Here is a 27,451-nt window from a genome sequence, read left to right as displayed (position 1 = left end):
TTTAAAAAAAGTATATATTAAAAAATAAAAGATATTTTAAAAAGTAAAAAAAATTAAAAATTGACTTATAAAGTTTATCGAGACAATAACGAATATAACTTGTGTATGTAAACTTGGCCAAAATATTCAAAGCAAATTCATACAAATCATTTTTGCCAATCAGTCCTTCCTCTTCCGACCATCACTTCGTTATTATCTCCAATCTTTCAACCCAACCCCTCTCTCTCTCTCTCTCTCTCTCTCTATTTATATATCTGCAAGTACAGCAGCACATCTAAAAGTTCGTGTGATTTCGTCCTTCCATTCATTGAGGTACGCCATTGGCTCATGCAAACACCCTTCTCTTCCATAGATATATATGTGCTATTTTTCCAAATTTATATTTAATTGGTCGGTCTATAATTGATTTCTTTCTGGGTTATTATTGGTAATTTAGCATAATTTAAGACGAAGTTGCTCTCGAACTTGTCATCGAATTGTATTCAAGTAATGGCATGCCAATTATAATCACACACACACACTCGATTCTGGTAATTTGTTGGAATTGGCATCTTCATTAATTTTAAAAATAATCTTAATAATTTTATAAGCTTCAAAGTTCCACCATCTCTCCTAAGACCAACAAAGTCCAACAAATATATTTTCTGGGGAGCAATCCATTTGATACCTTTTGAAAAGGCGGACACATTGATGGCTAGATGGGTTAATAGACTAAACTTTGATTGCAATGGGTGAATTGACAGGAATAACCACTGCACGAAGAGTAATCAAATAGCTATAGTGCATGTGGTTTTTATAATATTAAAAAAAAAAAATGCAATCAGAAGTTTTTCACAAATCAATTTGTATGCATAAGAAAAAGAAGTCTTCTTCTCTAAATAAACTGAAAAACAACTAGGTTTGCTAGGATTGTTTCTTGTGTACCTCTGTTTGTGTTAGACAAAAACAAATACTTCTCTTTTTTTTTTTTTTTTTTTAACAACTAATGTCGTGTAGTGATTTAGAAATCCACTTGTCCGTTTGAGTACATATCGGAGGGCTTAGGGCGCAAGATTTTGGATTTTTTCTATGAAAATTAAAAGAAGGCTCCGTTCAAGTGGGCTTTAGAGTCCTTGATTCTGATGGAGATAAGATTATATTGTCAAAGATATCAAAGGATATGAAAAATATTACAATATATGGAGATCGCATGATTTGTATTTATCATGATTTTTTTTTTTTATCTTTGACATATTTCAATTCCTTAATTGAAGGGATTTGATTATATCTCCCACTCTATATATATGGTGTGTCATGTAAACAAGAGTATGAAGTTATAGGGCTTTGTGTATGTGGATGTAGGCCAATATTAGCTGAACCACGTTAAACCTTTGGGTTATTTCTTTTCTCTTTTCTATTTTCTCTCCATATTCAACCTTATTCCCTTATTACAAAATTCAACTGACTCTAGCGGCACCTTGCTTGTACAGGCTTGAGCCGGGCATGCGCTGGTCTTGCCCAAATAGCTCTATTTCGAATTGTTTTCAACTACAAAGTGCATAGGACTAAGTATGGGTCATCCTAGGTCAAATTGTGACATAAAATGCTTGTATCCTATACTAATGTAGTATGCTCATGCAGCGCTACACATGAGATTAAATTTCAAACACTCTTTGCATTGTCTTTAAAGATATTCATTCTTGAACACTTGGCCATTCAGACCTATACATGTAACACATGTTTTGTCCATGGAAATTGCCAATACACAAAATCTTAACACCTTCATTTTAGTTTCACGTCATTACTGAAATTAGCAGTCATTTGATGCAGAGGAAAAGAAAATCCCTATGGAGAAACAATCATTAGATTTGTTTTTCCACTGTGGTAATATAGGCGTCTTCCTTATTCAAATTCAAAAGCTTTTCAATATTAAAGTGATTTACTTTACTTTTTCTACTAAACGACGTAATTATGTCCTTGTATAAGAATTATTGTATAACATGTGCCAAAATCAAGTTATTTTATAATCTTTCATATGTATGATTGTTTAACATTATTTTTTATAGTTTGTACTGATTCTTACGATTCCTAATTCTATTCATGATTCACAAAATTAGAATTTTGATTTGCAATACAAATGTTGATTTACTATGTTTGTTGCAACATACATACACAACCCAAAACAGATGGAACATGTTGGTGTGGGAAAGAGAATGCACCAGAACTAAACGCAGGCTTGTTTGTACATTTCTTGCTTGAACTGTAGGTTTTGGATCATGCCAGTCGATGTAGGCCAGGATTGATAAACATGTAGAGCATTTAGAATGAAAACAGGCCGGTCATAAAAACTTTACTCAACTCGTGTTGTGCACTCATCATATTCCTGTTTAATATCGCAATAGTAATGATTCACGCAGCTTTATCCAAATCTTCAGCACATTTATTTGCCAAATTCAATTGTAACCGGGACGCATTAATGATTTTAAGCAGCAGGTTTAAAAGTTTGAAGCTTCACATCATAACTTAAGGTCATAGTATGCAAAGCAAAATGTCATTGTGGTTATTCTTTCCATCGGTTTTTGTCTTTTCTTTCTGTGTTTATATTCATGTTAAATCTTTTACTTCTTACTTATTGATAAATAAACAAACAAAGAAAATAAAATATTTGCCTCTCATCTACCATTTAATTTCCCCTGCTCTTCTCCCACTTGATTGCTGATATTAATATCTTTCAAATTTGTCCCATACTCTGGTGCTGATATTCTTGAAGGCTGTTTTGTCTGCTTTAAATTTTGTTATTATTTACCAACTTGAAGCTCACCTTTCCTGGAATTTGCTTAAAATTAGTGTTGCTACTTTGTAAAACCAAATTGGATGTTGTCTGCATACCACTTTAAAACAAACTTGTCGGCAAGTTTCTTTCTTGAAAAAACCTAATCCATAAAAATCAACTTGTATATTCATTTCTTTAATTTTTGGTCCTTTTTAGAAACCTAAGAAAGTGATCTACACATCCATTTCCTTGTGGCCTGCTGTCTCCCTTGCAATTGAAGTATTGTGAGATGGTTGTGATTCAGCAAATTTGCTAGATACATGTGATGGTATTGCTTGCAGCTAACCAAGAAGAAGACATATGATGGTCTCTGCTGCTGTTATTGGACTCAGTGCAGGAAAGAGGCTATTGAGTTCCTCCTATTATTCTGATATCACAGAAAAGCTGTCATGTGGTTACGATTATGGATCAACATACCATCAGGCTGCTTCAACAAAGAATGTTATCACAGCAAATAAGTCCTCCAATAATAGCACTAGTTTTTTGTCCAACCAACACACACGGTCCTTAAAAGCTCAAAAAGAACATGTGAATACTGCTTCTGAACCTTCAACTGCTGAGGTGTGGCTTCAAAGATTGAACCACTTGGAGGAGGACAGATCTCATTCGGAATTTTCAGTGGAGGCTCTTCTCTTGTTACAGAAGTCAATGCTGGAAAAGCAATGGAATCTTTCAACTGAGACAGTAATAACCGATGGAAAAAGAGAAAATACCCACAAGAAGATGCAGGTCACTGGTTCAGGGACATCCGCTCGCAGGCGGAGAATAGATGCTAGGAGGAAAGTTCTGAGGCAAAACAGTTCCATGATTCAACTTAGTACAAGTAAGCAGCTGAAATGCATTATCAGGCCAGAGCTGCTTCAGAACCGTTTGAAAGGATATGTGAAGGGAGTAGCAAGCGAGGAATTGCTCACCCATTCAGAAGTAGTGCAATTATCTAAAATAATAAAAACTGGCCTTTACTTAGAGGAGCAGAAATCGAGGTAATTCATCGTTTTTCTTTGTTATTTATTTATTTATTTATTTTTGAGTGAATGAACCGCTTTGATTCAGTTACTTGTTTTGTTACTACCCTCACCATGAATGACACTGTTTTCCACGGTGAGATGTTTGTTCATTAAAGATAAGTGGAACATCAGAAATCTTGTTTCTGTCTTGTTTACTTATTCATTCATCATTTGCGAAAGTAACACATTTTTCATGTATTATGGTCCTCATGGTCACTGTTTAAGCCTTGTGGCATTTAATAACTGCTTTTTGTCTTGCTTTCCTTGTAGTATAAGATTTACAAGCTATTTGATTTTAGATATAAATAATTCCCTTCTTATCTTATCATTTACATGTCCATAGTTGTTCTTCTAAATGCATGGAGAAGTTTTCTGGTTAAGGCCCTGTTTGGTGGTGCGTGCTTTTTGATGATATGTTTTCAATTAAGAGTCTTAGCAGAGAAAAGCTCGATATAAACTAGTTTAGTATTATTTTATCACTGCATCTTGACCTTTCACTTCTTGTTTTTTTGCCAAAGCACCTCAATTACTACTTTACCGTACAATGCTTTTTGGTGATGTACCTATAAAACTCAAGTGCTTCAAAGATACAACCAAATCACCATGAAGCACTTTAAGAACTGCAAAAGCTCTTTCAAGCTGAATGCACCATTGCATCAAATGGGGCCAAAGAAATTTACCATGCCTGTGTGATACAAACCACTTGGGTAGAAGGGTAGAACTCACCCTTGAAAATCGACTTGCAAGGGGAGGGTTCCCAAGAGTTTTATGTTCACATGCCCAAGCTCACTGTTAACTGATGTGGTATCATAACATACCACTACGCTCCACCGCTGATATCCACGGCAGCCCCCTCTATCAATAATGACCCAGCTATTGCCATTTTCCTTTTGGCAGCTACATTCACCTATTAGTATTTAAGGGTGGGAATCTTCAACATGAACCGTACACGAAGTATGTTGGTTAAGGTTGACCATTTTTGACACGAACATGAATATGACACAACCTGGCAACATGAATATTAAGTGTCAAGTTAGTGTCGAACTTGCATAACGTGAAGTTGACATGGATGATCCATTTAATGAAGAATTACTTACACATTTTAATGATATTTCTACTAAGAGGTATCATGGCATTTTTGAATCCTTATGTAACTCCATCCAATTGAGTAAAAAAAGCACGTAAAATAGGATTTTAAGGCTAATATAGTTTTTCTTATTTTTCATTTATGAATGTGTACTTTTTTTAATATATTTTAGAGTCAATTTAGTAAAAAAAATATAATAATATATAGTTTTTGTAAATGGGAAAATGACATTGAGTTGAAGTCAAACATCTTTGTGAATAATTTCATTCAGTAGCGATTAGTTTCATTAAATTTAATTTATGGGGATAAAATTAATTTTTCCATACACTGGTGTTTTTCATTGAGGGTGAAAATTTTCAACATGACACGTTAACACAGCATGAACCGAACACAAATTGTAAGTAAATGACATGACACAATAACACCAAAAAATAAATTGGTTGGATTAGTGTTGAGTTAATTCTAACACGAACCTAAAATGACATGACACAAATATGACCAACACGACACTATGCCCACCCTTATCAGTATTCGACACCTTAATAGGTATCTTAATCCATCCTAAAGGTCACTGCCTCTGCTGCTCGAATCGCAAAGTCACAGCCCATCTAATTCCATACTCGTATAAGTTGGGTCTGATTCAATACTCGATGTGGTGGGTGGCTCTGATATACCAATGTAAGGGAACTTAAGGAAACCTAATCTAAGGATGCCTGCAATTAGAATTGTAGTGGGTTTTGGTTATGGAAAGCTTCTAGGGTTAGGATTATAAGAGAGAAGAAAGTTTCTAGGGTTTAGAGATGAAAAGATGTGAGATTTGGTTTGATTTTTGAAAATGACAGCTTGCTGGATTTTCAGAATAGAGGTTATTTAAGGGCCTAAACAGTGAGTTTATGGTTTTAATGGCTAAATTGAAGGCCAATAGGTAGCAGAGAGATTAGGGTTGATTTGGGCGTGATGGATAGGGTTTGGGGCTAAAAAGTGCACTTTTTGAAGATTGTGAATAGTAATCCGAGAATAGTCTTGGGTTGTTCGCGCAAAGAAAGAGAAAGAAAAGAAGAAAGACAAGGAAAAGATGAGAGAGAAAGAGGTTCTTCACCCTTTTAAGGGTTAGGTAAATTCATGCAAACTCAATCCCAAATTCTCATAATTCAAATCTCTATTGAAAATAAAGATTTCATGCATATTCATAAGTTGTTAGACTTTTCTTATTCCTATAAGGACTTTGACAATGATTCCATAACTAAAAGGACAAACGGTGGAAACTACCACGTTGGAGTACAGTAGGGGCCGAGGGAATTTCTGGTGGTTAGAAACTTTGATCAACTAAAATACTTTAGACCTGATAAGGACTTTATAAAAGACCCAATAACCAATGCTTTTAAAACCGGTTCGGCGGTTCGACCGGTTGACCAGTCTAGGTTCCAGCCCGGATACACCCATAAACCCTTTCCAGTTCGAAACCGACCTTTTTCCATTAAACTAGCAAAACCCATGGTTGAACTGGTCAACCGGAAGAACCGGTGCCAGTTCAAGGGAACCGGCCGGGCTTGACAAGTCTTCTACAAGCATGGTCAGGCGCTGAAAAAAAAAAAAAAAAAACTTACAAGGTTCGAACTCAAGACCTCAAGTATGAGGTTGTTGCTTCTTTCCGCTCAATCAACAATCTCCTTGTTAAATAATAGTAGAAATATTTTATTTATTGTATTCCATTCATTTTCTTCCATATATTACTATAATTAACATTTTTACAAACAATATCAATATAAAAATAAATGTTTAAACTTATATATTTGGCAAACATATTAATATAAATATATAATTTACTTTTAATATTTATATTTATTTAACTATAATTTTTAATATATTTATTAAGTAATCATAATTATGACATCTCGGTTTAATTTGGTTCGATCCAACAGTTGAACTAGTGACCCATCCACCTGATCCCTTTTCTGGTTCGCTCACCGGTCCGGTTTTTAAAACATTGCCAATAACATGCTTTGACTCATAAAAAGACCCATGGGCGACCCTTACAGGCCATGTCCACCAAATAACAAAACTACCAAAATATCCTTAACTACTAAAACCTTTTACATAATGATATTAAATTAATCCAACAGCATATTAAATTAAAAATAAACATAAATAAAGACAAAAAATTCCAAAACATCACTCACTGATGCCTATGGCTCTTTTTATGGGTCAGAGCATGTTATTGAGTCTTTAATAGGTCTAGAATATTCTAGTTCGTCAAAGTTTCTTAACTTCTAGTTATGGAACCATAGTCCCTATAAGACTAGAAAAAATCCAGTAGCTTATAAACATGCATCATGCATGTAATCTTTCTTTTCAATTGAGATTTGAGATATGAAAATTTGAGATTGTGTTTATGTGAATTTACCTAACCCTTGCGAGGGTAAAACACCTCTTTCCCTCTCTTTTTCTTCTCCTATATCACGCCCAAATCAACCTTAACCCCTTGTTCTACATGTGGTGTTCAATTTAACCATTAAACCCCTAACTTACTCATTGTTTAAGACCCTTATATAGTGTCTGGTCTGAAAATCCAGCAAGCTGCTACTTTTGAAAATCAAACCAAATCTCACACCTTTTCATCTCCAAACCCTAGAAAATTTCTTCTCTCTTATAACCTTAACTCTAGAAGATTTCCACAACCAAAACCCACCACAACTCTAATTGTAGGCAACCTAAGGCCAGGTTTCCTAAAGTTGTCCTATATCACCATGCCAACAGAGAAATGGATAGATGAAAAAGATGTTGAGTGATTTTTCTTCTTGGATGGCTAGGATTTATTTTTCTTGGCTATTCAAACTTCCAAGAAAGGATATTTGCAATAGGTGGAAGGCTTGGGTTGGGACCACTTATTTCTCATCCTTTTCATTCATTTTTGTTAGTCGTCCACACTTTTCAAGTGTGAATGTCAAACCATATATCTATACATCTTGATCTATGCCAGATTATATACATGTAATAACTTTTTGTTCTTGTTTGCATGATTTCTGCTTGGGAATTGCAGACTGAAGGAAAGATTAGGATGCGAGCCTTCGGAGGAGCAACTTGCTACTTCCTTGAGGATTTCTCGTGCTGAGTTACAATTGAAATTGATAGAGTTTTCTTTGGCAAGAGAAAATTTGGCAATGAACAATGTTCGTCTGGTCATGTCTATTGCACAAAGATACAACAACATGGGTGTAGAAATGGCTGACCTTATTCAGGTGATTGTCTTTTTGTTAGCTTCAAGTTTGAGATGCTAATGTATATAACTTGTTCTAATCTACTTGATATGGAGCTGTAAATTCCTATCTTGTGAGTAATTTCCTTTGTCTCATGCAGGGTGGCCTGATTGGACTACTCCGGGGGATTGAGAAATTTGATTCTTCCAAGGGGTTCAAAATTTCAACTTATGTGTACTGGTGGATACGCCAGGTGAGTTTGACACTATCTTTTTTTTTCTTCTGAAATGTAAACAATTTAGGACATGGTGAAGTGATAGCTGCCATCATCACTACTAACTTTTACATTCTTTTAAGATTGTCATTGCATGAGATGGTTATCTTCTTATATAAGGCAAAGTTGTAAGTTATTATAGAACATATGACAAATTGGTCTTTGACATCCAAAAGAACTAAGAGCATAAACATCGAACTCTGAACATGCAATAATCATTTCAATTGTGATCATGAAGCAGACCTGACCAAAGTTCATGCACCGTGAAAGTTATTTGATGTGTGACCCACGATTCAATGACATGGCACTTAGGTTTATTATGGTAGCTTCAGTCATGGGGGCACAGTTTTGTTGCGGTTTCAATGTTATAATCGATGTGTGGCTCATGTGTTTTTACCATTTGCACTCTCCACATTTTTTATTGCTACAAACTTGACAATCCAACTTAATGGAGATGCATGAGTGCCACTTGTCTTCAGCCACATGTCCTCCAATATTTTGCTTGTCTCTCTTCCTTTCATGGATGCAAAATCAGTCAAGATTTAGATTGTAGAAGCTCTAGTGTGGTCAAGATAACTCTCTCTCTCTCTCTCTCTCTCTCTCTCTTTATATATATATATATAATCATCCTCTCTTTCCAATTTTTATTTTAGAATTGAGTGACCTCTACTGCCCAAACCTTTTCTTCTTTGATCTTCCTCCTGCAACCAGGCCTTCTCCTGAGCCATCGCTGTCGTTAGATTTTAGATAGCTTGACATACATTGTTGGGCCCATTTCCATTAGCATATGTTTGGTTGGGGGATTTAAGAAGGGATTTGGAAAGGGAAAGAGAAAAGGTGTGTGAAACTAGGTGAAATATAAGTACATTTTATTCACATTTCATCTACTTTTTTCCTTTTTCCGAATCCCTTCCCAAATCTACCAACCAAACGCAGCGTTAGGCTTTTGGAAAAATTGGTAACTTAACATGGTATGAGAGCTTAGGTCGAGAGAGGTCTTGGATTCAAGTCTCTCCCTTTTGCATTTCTTATTCTTTCCCCGTTTGATTTCTTCTTTTCTGTTTGATTGTTTGCTTCTCCTTATGTTTGTCTCTCCACATGCAAGACGAGGTTGCACATGAGAGAGGGTGTTAGATAGCTTGACATACATTGTTGGGCCCATTTCCTAATAGCTTAGGCTTTTGGGAAAATTGGTAATTCAACATTAGACATGACTTTTTTCTTCAACTCCATAGAGTTTAAGGCTATCTCAACGTGTTCCATAGATATAGATTCTTTGTCGAACATCATTATATCAACAAAGTTCTCATACGAAGGCGGTAAGGAACACATCAAAATAATGGCTTGATCTTCATCACCAACGTTTAGATCAATATTTCTCAAATCCATAATCGCTTTATTAAATGCATCAAGGTGGTTTGGTATAGACATAATGTTATGTATTAGGAATATTTCTTATTTCATCCTTTTGTATAATTGGTATCTTTATTTATGCCTTAGAGTGCTCCTGTAATTATGCGAATGAGTTAATATAAAAGGGGATGAGATATCACTCATACCTCAATCTTTTTCTTCTCAAAATAACATGGTATCAGAGCTACTCTGAAACCCTAGACAAATAGGATCATCTCATCAGCTGCAGCCTCCTACGCATCCCAGCCTCACCACCACAGCACCAGTAGCAGCCTCTATGGTTCCGACTCCACCTGTCATCGTCAGATAGGCTGTCGGGCATCCTAGCCGAAGCATCCTAGGGCTTCGACAACACCCTAGGGCTCGTCGGGGCCTTCGTTTCTCAGCCCAGGTCTGTCGATAGGTTGGAGGCCAGTCGTGGGTGTCTTTCTTTCCTTCTCCGACTGCCGATAGATGCTAAAGAGTCGTCAGTTGCTTGTTTCTCTCTCTCTCTCTCTCTCAAGTCTCGGTTGATGTGAACACTTTATGCTCTCTCTCTCTGATCATGTAATTTTTTTTTTCTTTCCCTATATCTATTTTTCTGCTTAAAAACAAAAATAAAAAATGCACTCTTAAATTCTTTTTTGGTTTTGATTGCTGTGTTCTCCCCTCTTCCAGGTTTGTGATTAGACCAGTGTTTGTTTGTGAGGGTTCCTTCGTAGAGTATTCATGGTAGAATTGACTAGTGAGTCTACTACTTCGCAGCCTACTACTCCTGGCGCGAGTCCTGTTTTGCCTCCTACTATGCCTGATTCTCTCCACTCTGGCCAGAAAATCACCACCTCTCTCTTTAATGGTTAGAATTATTTAGCTTGGTCGTAGAGTTTGACTATTTTTCTGAAGAGCAAAGGAAAGATGGGATATGTTGATGGCCATGTTCAGCCCCCCAGTACCACCAATCCGAGTTATGATCAGTGGGAGATTACCAATTCTCTTATCATAGACTAGCTAATACATTCCATGGTTTCGGAGATTGGTGAAGGATACTTGTTTATGGACACAGAACAGGATATTTGGGAGGCTGAGGCCACTACGTATTCTCGGAAAGACAATTTTTCACAGACTTTTGAGTTACGCCGCTCCATTGACCGGTTTGTCTAGGAGGAGATGACTATCCTCCAATATTTTACTTTTCTTAGCAATGGGTGGAAGCGACTTGATCATCTTCAGGACTACAAGCCTGTCTGTCCCACTGATTCTGCTGATTACCGGAAATTTGTTGAACAAGTGCGGGTCTTCAAGTTTTTGGAAGGTCTGAATGTGGAGTTTGATCTTGTTCGGAGTCGTGTGCTTGGTATGGATGTGCTTCCTTCTCTCTAAGAAGTGTTTGCCTGTGCCGAATGAGGAGAGTTGTTGTTCTGCTATGCTTCCAGCTACCTCTTCTGACTGCTATGCCCTGGTTTCTACACCCTCTAGAGATGGGAATCGTGGTTCCCGTACTCCTGAGAAGGATACCTTCTTTTGCGACTATTGTCGTTGCCCTCGCCACACCCGTGAGATTTGTTAGAAGTTGCAAGGGCCTCCATTTGGGGGTCGTGGCGATCGTTCTGGTTCTCGTGGGGGTCGCTCTGATCAGTCTAGAGGCCGCGGGCCCAATGCCCGAGCCCATCATTCTGATACAGTTGAGCCACAGTCTCCAGCTCCGGTTGTTTCTTCTGCTGATATCTCTGGTTTTTCTACTTTTGAGTTGGAGGTTGCTCTTCGCCACTTGCTAGACTATCGGGCATCTAGTTCTTCAGGTAACTTAGCTTCTTCTACAAGAGCCTTCCTATCTCATCAAACATTGCCTTGGATTATCGATTCTGGTGCTTCAGACCATATGTCTGGGTCCTCTGATTTGTTCTCAGTATATACCCCTTCTTCAGGATAGGATAAAGTTCGCATTGCTGATGGTACCATTTCTTATGTGTCTAGAAAAGGTTTAATTCATGCCACTGTTTCCCTTCCTTTGTCTTCTGTACTACGTGTTCCCGATTTTAGTGTTAATCTTTTATCCTTGAGTCATATTACTCGGAACTTAAATTGTAGTGTGACCTTTTTTCCTGATCATTGTCTGTTTCAGGACCTTATCACGAGGAAGACGATTGGCAGTGGTAGAAATGAGAATGGTCTCTATATTCTAGATTAAGCAGACAAACTGGCTCATTCCTCCATTTATTTACCATTTACCAAGGAAGACCTATGTCTATGGCACCGTCATCTTGGGCATTCATCTTTTTTGTTACTTAAGCATCTTTTTCCTTCAATTTTTTTGAAAAATAATGTTTCTGAGTTTCACTATGAGTCGTGTTAACTTGGCAAACAACACAGAGTTTTTTTTGCTCCTTTTATTAATAAAAGTTTAGTTCCTTTTTCTTTGATTTATTCTGATGTATGGGGTCCCTCTCGTTTTGTGTCTTTAAAGGGTCAAAGATGGTTTGTTACCTTTATTGATGATTGTTCTCAGACCACCTGGGTATATCTTATGAAGGATAACAGTGAGATTTTTTTTATGTTTCAAAATTTTCATAAAATGATTTGCACTCAATTTGGGGCAGTTGTCCACATTCTACGTTCTGATAATGGGGGGGGGGGGAACACATTGGCTCTGGCCTTGCCAGCTATTTTGCCACTCATAGTATTATTCACCAAACTTCTTGTACCAATACCCCTTAACAGAATGGTGTTGCAGAACGAAAAAATCACCGTCTTCTGATATTGCGCGTTGTCTGACCTTTGCAATGGGTGTTCCTCGATCATATTAGGGGGAAGCTGTTCTCACTGCAACCGTCCTCATCAATCGTTTGCCTACCCAAGTTCTTCACAAACACACTCCTCTTCAGGTTTCGTTAGGGTCCCACTATTCTAGTTTCTCCATTCCTTTCAAAACCTTTGGGTGTGTGTGCTTTGTTCATAACCATTCTCCTACCCGTGGTAAGTTGGATCCTAAGTCTCTTTCGTGTGTCTTCCTGGGTTACTTTGCCACTCAAAAGGGCTACAAGTGTTATCATCCCCCCTCTCGGAAATGGTTTGTCTATGAATGTGTCTTTCTTTGAGTCTCAATCCTACTTCTTGTCCTCACCGTTGCCCCAGTCATCCCTTTTGGAGGAGCCTTGGTATGAAGCGATTCCGGTAGTGATTGCGCAGGATATTAAGGGTGACTCAGCTATTGAGACTCAATTTGAAACAACAGTGAAAGATGGCAAAGTTTGTGTCCGGGACAAGGATAGAAAACAAGTTATTTGGGTACAAGAAACCAATTCGGATTCTCCACTGTTATTTTCTCCTTCGGATGAGTGTCCAGAATCCTTTTCTACTGATGAAACTCTAAGTAACTCTATTCTTTCGGATCTAGATGTTCCCATTGCTAATAGGAAGGGAGTTAGGTCGTGTACTCAACATCCTATTCCTCATTTTGTCTCCTATACTAATCTGTCTTCTTTCTATAAAGCTTTCCTGTCTAACGTTTCTTCTGTGAGTCTTCCTTCTAATTTTTAGGATGCTCTTTTTACTCCTAAGTGGAAGCATGCCATGATGGAGGAGGTGAGAGCTCTTGCTAAAAATGGCACTTGGGAATTGGCTGAATTACCTAAGAGCAAATGACCTGTTGGATGTAAGTGGGTGTACACTATGAAGCACAAAACCGATGGTTCAATTGAACGTTACAAGGCAAGATTGGTGGCTAAGAGCTTTACGCAGACTTATGGAGTAGACTACCAGGAGACATGCACCTGTTGCTAAGATGAATTCTGCCAGAGTCCTTCTCTCCCTTGCCTCTAATCTTGACTAGCCTCTCCATCAATTTGATGTGAAGAATGCTTTCCTCCATGGTGATTTGGAGGAGGAAGTGTACATAGACATTCCCCCAGGCTTTGAGGATGTTAAAACCCAAGGAAAAGTGTGCCGACTACCCAAGTCACTTTATGGACTTAAACAATCTCCTAGGGCTTGGTTTGAGAGATTTACTCAGGCCATGCTGCGATATGGTTTCAAACAGAGTCAAGCTGATCATACTTTGTTTGTGAAACACTCCTTACATGGTAAGACGACAGTTCTTATTGTCTATGTTGATGATATTGTACTCACAGGGAATGATGTTGAGGAGGTTCCTCCGTTAAAGGAATATTTGGCCAATGAGTTTGAAATCAAAGACTTAGGCAGCTTGAAGTACTTTCTAGGTATTGAGGTTGCTCGGTCCAAAGACAGCATCTTCATATGTCAAAGAAAGTATGTGCTTGATTTGCTAAAAGAAACTGGAATGCTTGGCAGTAAAGCTTGTGATACTCCACTAGAGCTTGGACTGAAGCTTAGTGACGATCGAGAAGGCGAGCTTGTAAACAGGGGGAGGTATCAAAGGCTAGTGGGTAAACTTATTTACTTATCTCATTCGCGTCTTGACATTGCTATTGCAGTGAGTATGCTTAATTAGTTTATGCATGCTCTACGTGCAATTTATTTAGAAACAGTAATGCGAATTCTGAGGTACTTGAAGTCTTCTCCGGGAAAGGGTCTCTATTTCTCAAAACATGGTTATCTTAGTGTGGAGGCATATACAGATGTTGATTGGGTTGGATCAGTCACTGATAGACGGTCAACCTCTGGCTATTGTACTTTTGTTGGAGGAAATCTAGTCACTTGAAAAAGCAAGAAACAGAATGTAGTTGCGCAGTCTAGTGCAGAGGCTGAATTTAGAGCTATGGCTCAGGGTGTGTGTGAGCTATTATGGATTAGATTATTTTTGAGGGATTTGGGGATTCATCAGACAGATTTGATGCGGCTATACTGTGACAACAAGGCAGCCATCAATATACCTCACAATCCGGTTCAACATGACGGGACCAAGCATGTGGAGATTGATAGGCATTTTATTAAGGAAAAGCTCACTAGTGGGACTATATGTACTCTATTCGAGAGGTCTGAGGACCAATTGGCGGATGTTCTCACCAAAGGCTTAGGAAATAAATCATTTTGTGATATTCTCAACAAGTAGGGCATGAGAGATATCTTCGCACCAGCTTGAGGGGGACTGTTAGAATGTATTAGGAATATTTCCTATTTCATCCTTATGTATATTTAGTATCTTTATTTATGCCTTAGAGTGATCCTGTAATTATGCGAATGAGTTAATGTAAAAGGGGATGGGATATCACTCATACCTCAATCTTTTTCTTCTCAAAATAACACATACCTCTTGCATCTGTAGGGTGAACTATCACTTCTTTAGATACAAGTGATTTGTTAGAGACTTAGTCATGTATAAGTTCTCCAACTTGTTTCATAACCCTGCAGCCGTTTCCTTTCCTACAACTTTTTGTAATACTCCATCGCTCAAGCATAACAACATTGCACTATATGCTTTCTCCAATAGTTCATCTTTCTCGCCATTCTTCATTGACTCTGTCGTTCTACCCTCCAGTGCTTTATGCAGCCATGTTCAACCAGTAGGGCTTTGCATCTTCACACACCATAAGTTGAAGTCGATATTTCCATCAAATTTCTCAACTTCAAATTTTGTAGCCATTGCAATTTGCAAGGTCCCAAATCTGTGAGATCTGCTACAGTAACAGTACCCTGGCTGATACAGAACCACCACCAGCAAATTCTAGGCCCTTGAATTCAGCGTGACTCATCTCTAATACCAATTTGTTATGAAACGGTGGCAATTTGGGTATCAAAGTAAAAGCAATAATCAATGAGAAATTAAAAAAAAAAAACTAGCACGCTCAAAGACAAACGATTTTTATGGTTCGGTTTGTAGCCTGCATCCACTGATAAGACAGCAAGAATACTTCACCGTTGAGGAAAAAAAAATTACAAATGGACTCAATTGTCTCTCACACCCTTAAACCCAGTACACCCTGAAATATACCCAAGCTCTTGGATATCCAACTCTCTATACAAGAAAGTCATTCTATATTTCTCTATGTACTCGCTTCCTACTTTTTTCTAAGACTTCTCTTTGTTTTTGTTGTGTTTAAACTAAGAAATCAAGCCCCTACTTATAGTTGAGCTCCAGGGACTTCACTTGCAATTATAGAGAGTTGAGGGCCTTATCTCTAAATACATGAAGTACCAAAATTCTACCATTTCGGCCGAAGATCTCATGCACACAGGATTTAAGGTAGGTGCATGTACTGAACATTTTTCATCTATCCCATATGTGCTATATAATCTACTATTGTAGGTTGGCTTGTTATTGTAGCCTGTCACCTAAACTATATAGCCTCCCTTTGCTAACAAAAGAGAGCTTTAAATGTGAGCCACAAAAGTCAACAAACCAAATTTTCTTTTTACTTTTTCCCACGCAATTTGTTTAAAAAATGATGGTTTGCAAAAATTGTCTTGACTGAGGGCTTCTCTGACTACAGAAAAAAAAAAAAAAAAACTCAATTTTATCGGTGGGGTTTACTCGTTGGTCAATCAGAATCTGACGGAATTCTGGTTAGGAAGTGAGAAACAAAATAATGGAAGAAAAGAAAGCACATGGCTGTGAGAAAGATAAATTTGGCCACAGCTTCTCTGTTAAATTAGATCGTTAAGCTTGTAGGAATGAGAAAATGTGGTGAGTGCGAATGGTGACACACCAACCGCAGCAAAAACACGCCCATCATTTGAATTTGTATCCTATTTTGAGAAGGTTTAATTGTTGATCTCTTCTAATAGGTTACTTGAATTTTTTTGAGCCATTTTTTTTATTACTTCTTAAATTTGGTTGTTTTTAGAAGTTTAATGATATGTTAACTATACAAATTTGGTAATCATGTTGGGATATGATTAGGTTTGTAAGCTTTCTTTGTGTGTTTAGAGTATGCACCAAGCATGTTATAAAGGGTTCCTGGAATCAAAAACAGAACTACATGTGCTTTATTCTCTTCACTTCTGATTGAAGACTTGGAAACTACTGTTTACCATTTCTCTGTTATCTAGTCCACTCGCGTATCTTCTCTTTTTATCACTTCTTTCTCTCTTTTTTTCCTTCTTGTCTTACTCAACTTTCCCTCTCTTGCTCTCATTGTCTTGTTCTCACTACCACTAAGCTGATTTGAAACTTTACAATTCTGAATCTAAATTGTTTCAAGGATTTCTTTGCTTTTCTTGCTTTTTTATAGTTTTTTTTTCCCCCTCGTTCTTCTTTATTTCCTCACAATATTTTTTCTTTTGTTACTTTGAAGAATCACCGTCATGCATGTTTGTTAAGTAAGTTTTGCTGCAAGATGGAAAGATTTTGTGATCCTTAATAAGAGTTCAGATTGCCTATTCTTTCCATTCACCAAAAACATTCTACTTCAATCTTAGCTCATCAATGGAAAAATGCTATGTAGAAATATAATGTAAAGAGAAATAGAGAATTGTATAGATATTGATTGTATTATTAATTGTTATATGTTATATAAATTATGATTACAATGAGTCCTATATATAGAAGATTAGAGGAGGTAGGTATGTAGTAGATGGAGTAGTAGGTGGAGTAGGTGGAGTAGGTGAAGTGGGTGGAGTAGGTGTAGTGGTAGGTATGTAGTAGGTGGAGTAGTAGGTGGAGTAGGTGAAGTGGATGGAGTAGGTGTAGTGGTAGGTTTTGTGGAGTAGGTTTAAGTGGGTGAAGTAGGTGGAGAGTAGGTGGATTTTAACAGCCCCCCGCAAATTCAAGGGGGATAGGAACTAACCAACTTGAGTTTGGAGAGAGTAACAAAACAAGAAAATACATAAAAATAAAAGAGGATAAGAGACACTGTATGGTCGTGTCAGACCATTGGTGAAGACACTGGATGGTGGTGTCATAACGTTGTAGAGGACACTGTATGGGGGTGTCATAACCATGTAGAGGACACTGTATGGTGGTGTCATAACGGTGTAGAGGACACTGGATGGCGGTGTCAGACCGATGTAGAAGACAGTTTATGGGGTCATGTCGGACCGTTGTAGCAGACAATGTTGTGACAGTTGTGGTGACAGTTTACGGAGTCTTGCTGGACCCTTGTAGAAACTAACCGGAATCAATGTCGGGACAGTTTACAGAGTCTTGTCGGACCCATGAAGGAGCTAACCGGAATCAATGTCGGGACAGTTTACAGGGTCTTGTCGGACCCTTAAAAAGTCGCACCCTCAAAAGGTGTGCCCAATCTGTCAAAAAAGGCGTGCCATCAAAAGGCGTACCCAATCCATAAAAAGGCGTGCCATCAAAAGGCGTGCCATCAAAAGGTGTGTCCAGGTTGGCGTCGAGCGCCGAGCGGCGCATGATGCGCGTGGCTGCCTTGGCTATTTAACCAAGGTTGATGCTGAGGCTGAGGCAGACAAAAACTTCTGAAAATCCTCTGAAAAAACTCTTCCTTTGCTGAGAGAGAAACGCTGTAATACTCTGTAACCAACCCGTCTCTGAAACACTCAGCAACATGGCCTCTTCTTCCCGTCCAGCTACCCAGAACATGGCCTCCTCGTCCCGTGATTTGCTCACGCTCTTTCCAGAACTGAACGAGTCCACAAGAGAAATAACTGGTGCGGTGGCCAGTGAACCTCAACCAAACACCGCTGGTTTTGCTCCGTTGAACTTTCCGATGCGGTCGGTGGAGCAAAAAATGGCGGTGCAAACTGATATTGAGGCCAATCAGTATACTCTGAAGTCATGTGTGGAAACCATGACTGCGGTCACAAACTTGTCGCACCGGCTGCAGAGCAGGACAAATGAGGTGCAACAGTTAAACTCCCAGCTGGCTCTGCTCCAACGCATGTATAAGGATGCGCGAGCAGAGATAAGTGTGCTAAAGACAGAAAACAAGGAGCTGAAGCGGAAGGCCAGCGTGATGTTCCGATTTGGAGGTCCACCATATGCTGTAGTGGAGGAGCAGGGAGAAGTGATCATGCCCAGTGGAGTGGGAAACACGGAGGCAACACCGGTAAGGGCCGCCCAGGACGGAGGCAAGAAGAAAAGACCGGCGGCAGAGTAGAGAAGAGATACGGAAAAAAAAAAAATCCTTTGTTTGTTGTGATGGTGGTCTTTGCTGTTTTTTTTTTTTTTTTTTTTTCTTTTGGTGTGTGTGTGTAAGTGTGATCGGGGTTGATCTCGGAGATGAATAAAATATGGTTGGTTGTGCAAATTTGTAAATTGTTTGCAATGGTGTTTGGTTTTTTTTTTTTTTTTTTTAAATAAGAATAATAATAATAATAATAAAAAAAATGGGTATCATGGAGTGGGCGGTGGTACAAAAATATAATTTAGAAAAAAAGAGGGAGATGGTGGAATGATGGGTTGGTTTCACCAAAAATCCGAAAGATTGGTCTTTGTTGTTTGAGAGAGAGAAACTGGTCTCTTCATCTCAGAGAGAGAATCACAAAATAGTGGAGCAATTTTTCACAAAAACATGGGGTGCTGTGATGGGTGCAAGGCAAAAGCTGTGCGGGTGTAACTCACAGTGCGACTGCCAAAAAAAGAAGCAATGAAACACCACACAGCAGCATCCGCTGCGTCGAAGAATCCCGTTAAGTTCAGGATTCCAACTGCCGATAATTTAGTTCCAATTCGTCTGGACATCGAGATCGATGGTCAGAGGTTCAGAGATGCGTTTACCTGGAACCCTTCTGATCCAGATTCAGAGGTGGTAGTATTTGCAAGGAGGACAGTTAAAGACTTAAAGCTTCCTCCAGCATTTGTTACACAGATTGCTCAATCCATTCAATCACAGCTGACAGAATTTCGATCTTTTGAAGGGCAAGATATATACAATGGGGAGAAGATTGTCCCCATCAAGCTTGATCTTCGAGCGAATCATATGCTAATAAAGGACCAGTTTTTGTGGGACTTGAACAACTTTGAGAGTGATCCAGAAGAATTTGCAAGAACCTTCTGCAGAGATTTGGGTATTGAAGACCCTGAAGTCGGACCTGCAATTGCTGTTGCAATTAGGGAACAACTATATGAGATTGCAATCCAAAGTGTAGCTTCAACAAGGGAAACTAGAATAAACAAGAAGGGTCGCAGAGGGGCTGAACAATTCCCAGCCAGTAAGGCAGGTGGAACTGCAGTAGACTTGATGAAGTTATTTGGTAACAAATCTAGTGCCATTCGGAAGAGAAGGGAATGGGATGTCTATGAACCCATTGTTGATATTCTGTCGAATGAGGAAGTAGATGCCCTTGAAGCAAGAGAAGAGAGACCCAGCTAGAAAGAGATGAGAGTGGTTGATCTTTGTATGTAGAGAAGTCGCCTCTGGTGGCGGCGAACTGGAAGCTATATGTATTGATAGAGATGACAGCGGAATAGGTTGAGGTCCGGCGGGCGGCTAAGGTGAGGTTGCCGCCCGCCGGTGAAGCGAAAATACTAAGTTCTAAACTTGCTCTGATACCATGTAGAAATATAATGTAAAGAGAAATAGAGAATTGTATAGATATTGATTGTATTATTAATTGTTATATGTTATATAAATTATGATTACAATGAGTCCTTGTTAGAATTTCTCATCTTTACCTTCACCTACTCCACTACACACTCCACTTCACCTACCTCCACTTCACCACACACTCCACTTCACCTAACCCACTATCACCTCCACTACACCTACTACCACATTTTCTTCTATATATAGATTGTATAGGAATTGTAATCAATAAATCAACACATCAAAATATCAATAATAATACATCAGTTATTTTAACGTGGTATCAGAGCAAGGTTAAAGATCTTGGTGTTCTTCGCCTTCCGGCGGGCGGCAACCTTGCCTTGACCGCCCGCCGGATCTCAACCAATTGACGCAGAACTCTCAGAATCACGTTTCCCGCACTTTCTCGCTCTTCTATGTCTACGGCAATGCCAGTAACAGAAATCTATATCACAGCCATGCTAGCTCTGTTGTTTCTCCTTCTCTCTCTACCCCATCTGGGTCTCTCACTGAGTCAAGATGGACTTTTTCTCCAGCGAGTCAAACTCGGTCTGTCCGACCCGAACGGTGTTCTCTCCGACTGAAACGACCGTATCACATTTGCCAATCTTGATTTTCCTCACTATATTCTGCAGGTTCCGAAACCCATAACATAGTGCAAATTTCAAGACAATTTTCCCCTCTACTTCTAGACAAACTTCTCGGAAATCTGAATTTTTTATAATCTTCAAGTCCAAAGGGCCTTCAATTTCTTTCCCAAATACTTTTTTAGCAGTATACCGAAAAATTGTCTCTGCATATCCTCCAGAGCTTCCATGAACCCCATAAAGATGTCCTTCCTCATTAACATTTGTTAGCAAATTATCTAGAGGAGACTCTTCCAAGGCCTTGAAATCTACTGACTTTGCCTGTATCAAATCCAGAACTTCTCCAGATGTCAAAACTGAATCCACCTCTGTAATCTGTAGACCTTGAGGTTCCTCTTCAAACATGAAGTCATCCCTGGCAGCCTCACGTTTCTTGTCATAACAGGGCATTATTGTCACATGCATAGCATATCCAACCTGGACAAGCAGAGGAAATCCTTGGATTCGATAAGTGATAAGTCTCTACTGCAGCTGGTATCATATACAGCCTTCACTCCCAATGATTTAAGAAATGTTGTGAGTTTCTTGAAAACCTGAAGTGGAGAAAGACCAAAATGAACTGCAAGGGACGCTCTTGACTGGGGAATGGACCGGCGAGGCCAGCGTTGGAGAGATCGACCGAGCTGACTGAACCCGTGGCCGGGTCGCAGGTGATGCCGGTCCAGTTGCATGGGATTCAAGAGGTGTATTAAGGTTTTTTTTTTGAGAAGTGAATTTGACAAAGGGAGGACACACACGGCGTTGTTGGTCTTCAACTTGACCTACACACTAGACTATTGCTTTGGCAGTGTCCTCTCCACCCATTCTCTCTCTCTCACTTTGCACCCACTCTCCCAATCAACCACATGGCCAACCGACTCAACATAATTTATTTTATCCCAACTTTCATCATTAACCACACCAGCACTCACTTTCCTCTTTTATTTCTTTATTTTACACACTTTTCCACTGAAAGTGAGCCAGCCATTTTCAAATACTTTTCCATTACATTTTTATTTTCCAAAAAAAAAAAAAAAAAAAAAAAAAACTACATTCATTCCAGTTGTTTTTCTGCCTTACCACACCTCCCATTCGAATTTGCAAAACACACTTATTTTATTCATCTCCGGGATCAACCCCGATCACAATTTTACAAAAAAAAAAAAAAAAAAAAAAAAAAAGAAGAAACAAACCAAACAACCACATCCACAGACGGGATTTTTCTCTACTCTGCCACCGGTCTTTTCTTCTTGCCTCCGTCTTGGGCGGTCCTTGCCGGTGTTGTCTCCATGTTTCCCACTCCACTGGGCACGATCACTACTCCCTGCTCCTCCACTGTAGCATATGGCGGCCCTCCAAATCGGAACATCACGGTGGCCTTCCGCTTCAGCTCCTTGTTTTCTGCCCTTAGCACGCTTATCTCTGCTCGCGCATCCTTATACATGCGTTGGAGCAAAGCCAGCTGGGAGTTTACATGCTGCACCTCATTTGTCCTACTCTGCAGCCGGTTCGACAAATTTGTGACCGCCGTCATGCTTTCCACACATGCCTTCAGAGTATACTGATTGGCCTCCACATCTGACAACACTGCCATTCTTTGCTCCACAGACCGCATCGGAAAGTTCAACGGAGTAAACTCCGGGGCGCTTGGTTGAGATTCCAGTGCCACCGCACCAGTTGTCTCTCTTGTTGACTCGTTGAGGTCGGGAAAGAGGGTGAGCAGTCCACGGGAAGACGAGGACGAGGCCATTTTTTCTGGGCAACAAAGTGTTACAGACTATCTCTCTCAGCACAAGGAACTCTCTTTCTCAGCAACACGAAGGATTTTTCAGAGGTTTCTCTCAGTTTTTCTCTGCCTCAGCCTCTGCCTTCGTCTTGGTTATATAGCCAAGGCAGCCACGCGTATCGCGCGCCACTTGCCACCAGCCGACAAACGGGCACGCAAGCCAAGGCGCCCACGTGCCTCGCCATCATGTCCGGCACACCTTTTGATGACTTGGGCACGCCTTTTGATGGCACGCCTTTTTGAAAAATTGGGCGCACCTTTTGAGGATGCGATTTTTTATGGGTCCGACAAGACTCTGTAAACTGTCCCGACATTGATTCCGGTTAGCTCCTTTAAGGGTCCGACAAGACTCTGTAAACTGTCCCGACATTGATTCCGGTTAGCTCCTTTATGGGTCCGACAAGACTCTGTAAACTGTCCCGACATAGATTCCGGTTAGTTTCTACAAGGGTCCGACAAGACTCTGTAAACTGTCCCGACATTGATTCCGGTTAGTTTCCATAAGGGTCCAGCAAGACTCCGTAAACTGTCACAACATTGTCTTCTACAACGGTCCGACATGACCCCATAAACTGTCTTCTACATCGGTCTGACACCACCATACAGTGTCCTCTACAACGTTATGACACCCCATACAGTGTCTTCACCAACGGTCTGACACGACCATACAGTGTCTCCTATCCTTTTTTATTTTTATGTATTTTCTTGTTTTGTTACTCTCTCCAAACTCAAGTTGGTTAGTTTCTCTCCTCCTTGAGTTTGCGGGGGGCTGTTAGAATTTCTCATCTTTACCTTCACCTACTCCACTACACACTCCACTTCACCTACCTCCACTTCACCACACACTCCACTTCACCTAACCCACTATCACCTCCACTACACCTACTACCACATTTTCTTCTATATATAGATTGTATAGGAATTGTAATCAATAAATCAACACATCAAAATATCAATAATAATACATCAGTTATTTTAACGGTCCTATATATAGAAGATTAGAGGAGGTAGGTATGTAGTAGATGGAGTAGTAGGTGGAGTAGGTGGAGTAGGTGAAGTGGGTGGAGTAGGTGTAGTGGTAGGTATGTGGTAGGTATGTAGTAGGTGGAGTAGGTGAAGTGGGTGGAGTAGGTGTAGTGGTAGGTTTTGTGGAGTAGGTTTAAGTGGGTGAAGTAGGTGGAGAGTAGGTGGATTTTAACATGCTAGATTATATTTTCATGTCCTTGAAGCTCTCCAATGGTTAAATTAAGAAAGCCCAGGGTCATAAAGAGTATAACGGCTGGAAACACTTGCAAATTTCTGAAAAGACATGTATACAATCTGTATGTGTCTTGATTTACCAAACCATTTTTTTTGCCATTCTAAAACAGAATATCTGGAATCTGTTTAACATAACAGCGATCAAGTAGCTCTTTTGATATCGTATATATGCTGACATCATTCACAAAACTTCATGCTTTCAAAAAACTTCTACTTAATGAATCTCTTCCTATGATTTAACTTTTAAGCCCCTTAGTTTTCAATAAAAGAAAAGGTTTATTGGGTGTTTTTAACCCAGAATCTTGTCAATTTTGTTCTTTTATTGGGTATACAGTATATTCCTGTAGTCACATTAATAGATCTTCTGTTGGTGTGTAAACTAAGAAGGATCTGCTACTTCTCTTTCATGCAGGGTGTTTCGAGGGCATTAGTTGAAAATGCACGAACCTTAAGATTGCCTACTTATTTGCATGAAAGATTAAGTTTAATCCGTAATGCAAAGATGAAACTGGAAGAGGAAGGAATTGCTCCATCAATTGATGTAAGCCTAATTGATTGTTACTTGATTCTTGTGTGTCACATCATCATAGCTACATAATTATATGAAAACATGCTAATCAAAAATCCTGATTTAGCTATGTCATGCTTTAATTTTGTGAACTCATCTCGTTTAATTCACTTGTTCTCCACACTCCCATTTCAGAGAATTGCGGCATGCCTGAACATGTCCCAAACAAAAGTCAGGAATGCAACAGAGGTGCCAAGTACTTTGAGCTTTATACTGTCTCAATATCTTGTAGTTTTTGCAGTTATACCAGGGTTCATCCCTTGTGTGATTTCTCCTTGCTTAATGTAAATCATCCCTCTTTGTAGGCAATTAGTAAGGTCTTCTCTCTTGATAGGGAAGCATTCCCCTCTTTAAATGGCCTTCCAGGAGAAACACTTCATAGTGTAAGTGCATATGTACTATGTAGCAACTCAATTTTTGAATACTAACTTTTTATTGACACTACGTACCACCTAAGAGATAAAAGTTTGACTCCTCTTTCTATCTTTCCAGTACATTGCAGATAATCACCTCGAGAACAATCCATGGCATGGAGTAGATGAGTGGGCACTCAAGGTAGAAAGGCAACAAAAAGAATTTTTTAAATTTTAAAATGTGAAGTGTTCAATGGAAATATTATTCCATGCTGAGCAGGAAAGTAGGTTGTCTGCCTATCATCAATGAGCAAATGACTGATAGAAGGCACCCATCCATGAATATCTCTGTATTATCCTGCTCAAAATCAACACATTGATATGATCAAAATTCACAGAGAGTGAGAAGAACGGGAATCTAAGTGATGTACATGCAAATGCATGCATATATGCTTATTTCTTTTAAAACGTAGACAATTATTTTCTACATGTATTGAGAATCTAAAATTTGCCAAATGGCTTTTTTTAGGTTTTCTTTGTAGCTAGTTTTTGTAAATACAGCACATCTTATAATGTTGTTTTCCAAACTAACACAAACAATTTATTTTGCAGGATGAGGTAAATAAGCTTATTAGTACAACACTAAGAGAACGGGAGAGAGATATTATACGTCTTTACTATGGCCTGGACAGTGAATGCCTTACTTGGGAGGATATTAGTAGACGGTGGGTACTGCTAAACACCATCCATGACAGCTTTCAGATGGCCAAATATGCTGATATATAGACCTACTTTTAAAAATGCTCTAGAGTTGATTCTGTCATGCATGCTTTTGAAATTAAAGAAAGAATGCTGATGCTAAAGCTATATTATAGGGGAGCACCTTTTTTCTTTTAAATCTTTGCATGTGGTCTAGAATCAAATCACTCAGATGATCTTTAGCCCTCCGATTGGCGCAAACATTCGTGTGGTGACATTGGCATGATTCAAATTTCCATTTATAGATACAACTAACTAGGCGACCAAAGGAAATGATCAATAATATTAACATGGTGCAATGCATATATAAACTCGATCATGTACTCTTTTGAACCTTTGCATTGGTGACATTGTGATTTCTAGGTTCTTTTCCCTGCCTGTTTATTGAAATCCTTCTTTGCTTTTCTTTTGCTTTCATTTTTTTTTTTTTTTGGGCCCCAAATTAACTTAGTAGTTTTGAATGCCATTATGTCCAACCCTCCAGGATAGGATTGTCCAGGGAAAGAGTTAGGCAAATCGGACTTGTTGCACTAGAGAAGCTAAAACATGCTGCAAGGAAGAGGAGACTGGAGGCCATGTTGATGAATCATTGATTTTGGTAGCGGACTACATAGAAATTGCATGTAAATACCAAGGAAGAGAAGTTGATTCTCGATTTTATTTTTCTTATCAGGAGTCAAGCAAGTGTATACATACATGGTTATGTAACAGATTGTATCCCTTTATTTTATGTTGGAAGTGTCAAACACACCTTGTGATCGAGAGCTTCTAACATATGTCACAGCAATCACTCTCTAATGTATTCTATTATTGCCAAAGATTCGCAGTTGTGAATCTATCTATATCTTTTTCTACAAACTTCAAAAACCAAGTTTAAATTGTTGCCTTTGTTACATTACATGTGTTGTGTGGATTAAGCACGTTATCTTAATTTATTGGCAAATCATTTTCAGACTAATTAATGTGGAATCGCAGGTAATACATGCATATGCAGGTAGTGGTATCCAACGGGAATGAGATAAATTAGCTTGTGCAGTGAAGATGTGAATAGGTTGTGTCTTATTTTCTTCAATTTGTAGGGAAGCTTATTTTTTCACACATCAAATCTCTCAATCTGCACTTGACGAATTTTTTATATATTATATTTTTGTCCTAAAATAAAAGTACCAAAGACCCTAAATCCCAATTCTCCATCCAAAACTCAGCCACCACTCATCATCGCCGGTGTGAGACCTCTAAATTTTATAAATCCTAGTAAGGCCCTCACTTTTGAATTATTATAATAAAAGTCATCAACTCCTCGTTTATTCACAATTTTAATCCTAGAATCGAAAACGCATCCCGAACAAAATTGCGCAAATCCTAATCGACTACTTTAACTTAATAATCGTTTCTAACACTCTAATATTAATTACTTAACTCTCTAATTATAGATTGATCACTCAAAACTCTAGTTTCTGGTTTCTATCGTTTTCATTCGGTTATGCTTCTTTTAATTCAAACCAAATTGTTTTTCCTAACACTATTTTAATTAATACTACACTTGAAATAGATATTCTAATTAAACCCAAACCCTTACATTTTATTTTAATTGTATTTTGACCTCAAATCATTCTTTATACATATAAAAGTACAAATTATTATTTTAATCATTCTCTACCAAAACATCTACACATATATATATATACACACATATTTGTACCAAAAAGATTATACAAATCCCTTGATCAAATGCACATGGCCGGCCACCCTCATGAAGAAAGTTTGGGATGTACTTTTCGAAGCAAAATCCATGAAATTAAAGAAAAAAGTGAGCTAGTACCCCCAAACTTGGAAACTTGTTTTGTACCAACCTAGCCATGTAGTTCCATTCCAAACAAACGAGACTTAAGCCATAATTAAACCATGATTAACCATCTAA

At 38.7% G+C, this 27,451-nt stretch overlaps 1 protein-coding gene and 2 pseudogenes across 3 annotated transcripts; 2 read left to right on the top strand and 1 right to left on the bottom strand.

The window, feature by feature from the left end:
• The first annotated feature begins 94 nt into the window (after positions 1–94).
• On the top strand, positions 95–26,372 carry LOC114270446 (RNA polymerase sigma factor sigA). Of its 2 annotated transcripts, none has more exons than XM_028211941.2 (10): positions 95–312; positions 3,094–3,795; positions 7,947–8,145; positions 8,264–8,356; positions 24,263–24,391; positions 24,554–24,607; positions 24,724–24,801; positions 24,911–24,973; positions 25,384–25,496; positions 26,015–26,372. In XM_028211941.2, the coding sequence occupies exons 2-10, from the start codon at positions 3,113–3,115 to the stop codon at positions 26,121–26,123; spliced, it is 1,521 nt and encodes a 506-aa protein (XP_028067742.2). In that variant the 5' UTR covers positions 95–312; positions 3,094–3,112; the 3' UTR covers positions 26,124–26,372. The 2 variants fall into 2 exon arrangements, with proteins under 2 accessions (XP_028067742.2, XP_028067740.2); XM_028211939.2 differs by having other exon boundaries at positions 97–312; positions 2,969–3,795.
• On the top strand, positions 19,131–19,965 carry LOC114295747 (chromatin structure-remodeling complex protein BSH pseudogene; annotated as a pseudogene). Its single transcript, XR_014330055.1, has one exon. The product of XR_014330055.1 is annotated as a chromatin structure-remodeling complex protein BSH pseudogene (transcript).
• On the bottom strand, positions 20,685–21,496 carry LOC145790824 (protein NAR1 pseudogene; annotated as a pseudogene).
• Positions 26,373–27,451: the final 1,079 nt, after the last annotated feature.

This window comes from Camellia sinensis, chromosome 1 (genome assembly GCF_055761805.1).
Source record: "Camellia sinensis isolate YWXY chromosome 1, ASM5576180v1, whole genome shotgun sequence".
In the NCBI taxonomy this organism is placed as follows: Eukaryota; Viridiplantae; Streptophyta; class Magnoliopsida; order Ericales; family Theaceae; genus Camellia; species Camellia sinensis.
Note: the sequence above shows the minus strand (reverse complement) of the source record. Positions and strands in the feature narration are given on the sequence as shown.

Coding starts and splice junctions, on each gene's coding strand:
- LOC114270446 (XM_028211941.2), top strand. CDS start 3,113: ATGATGGTCTCTGCTGCTGTTATTGGACTCAGTGCAGGAAAGAGGCTA. Junction 8,357..24,262: donor TGTACTGGTGGATACGCCAG/GTGAGTTTGACA, acceptor TCTTTCATGCAG/GGTGTTTCGAGGGCATTAGT. Junction 24,802..24,910: donor CAGGAGAAACACTTCATAGT/GTAAGTGCATAT, acceptor CTATCTTTCCAG/TACATTGCAGATAATCACCT.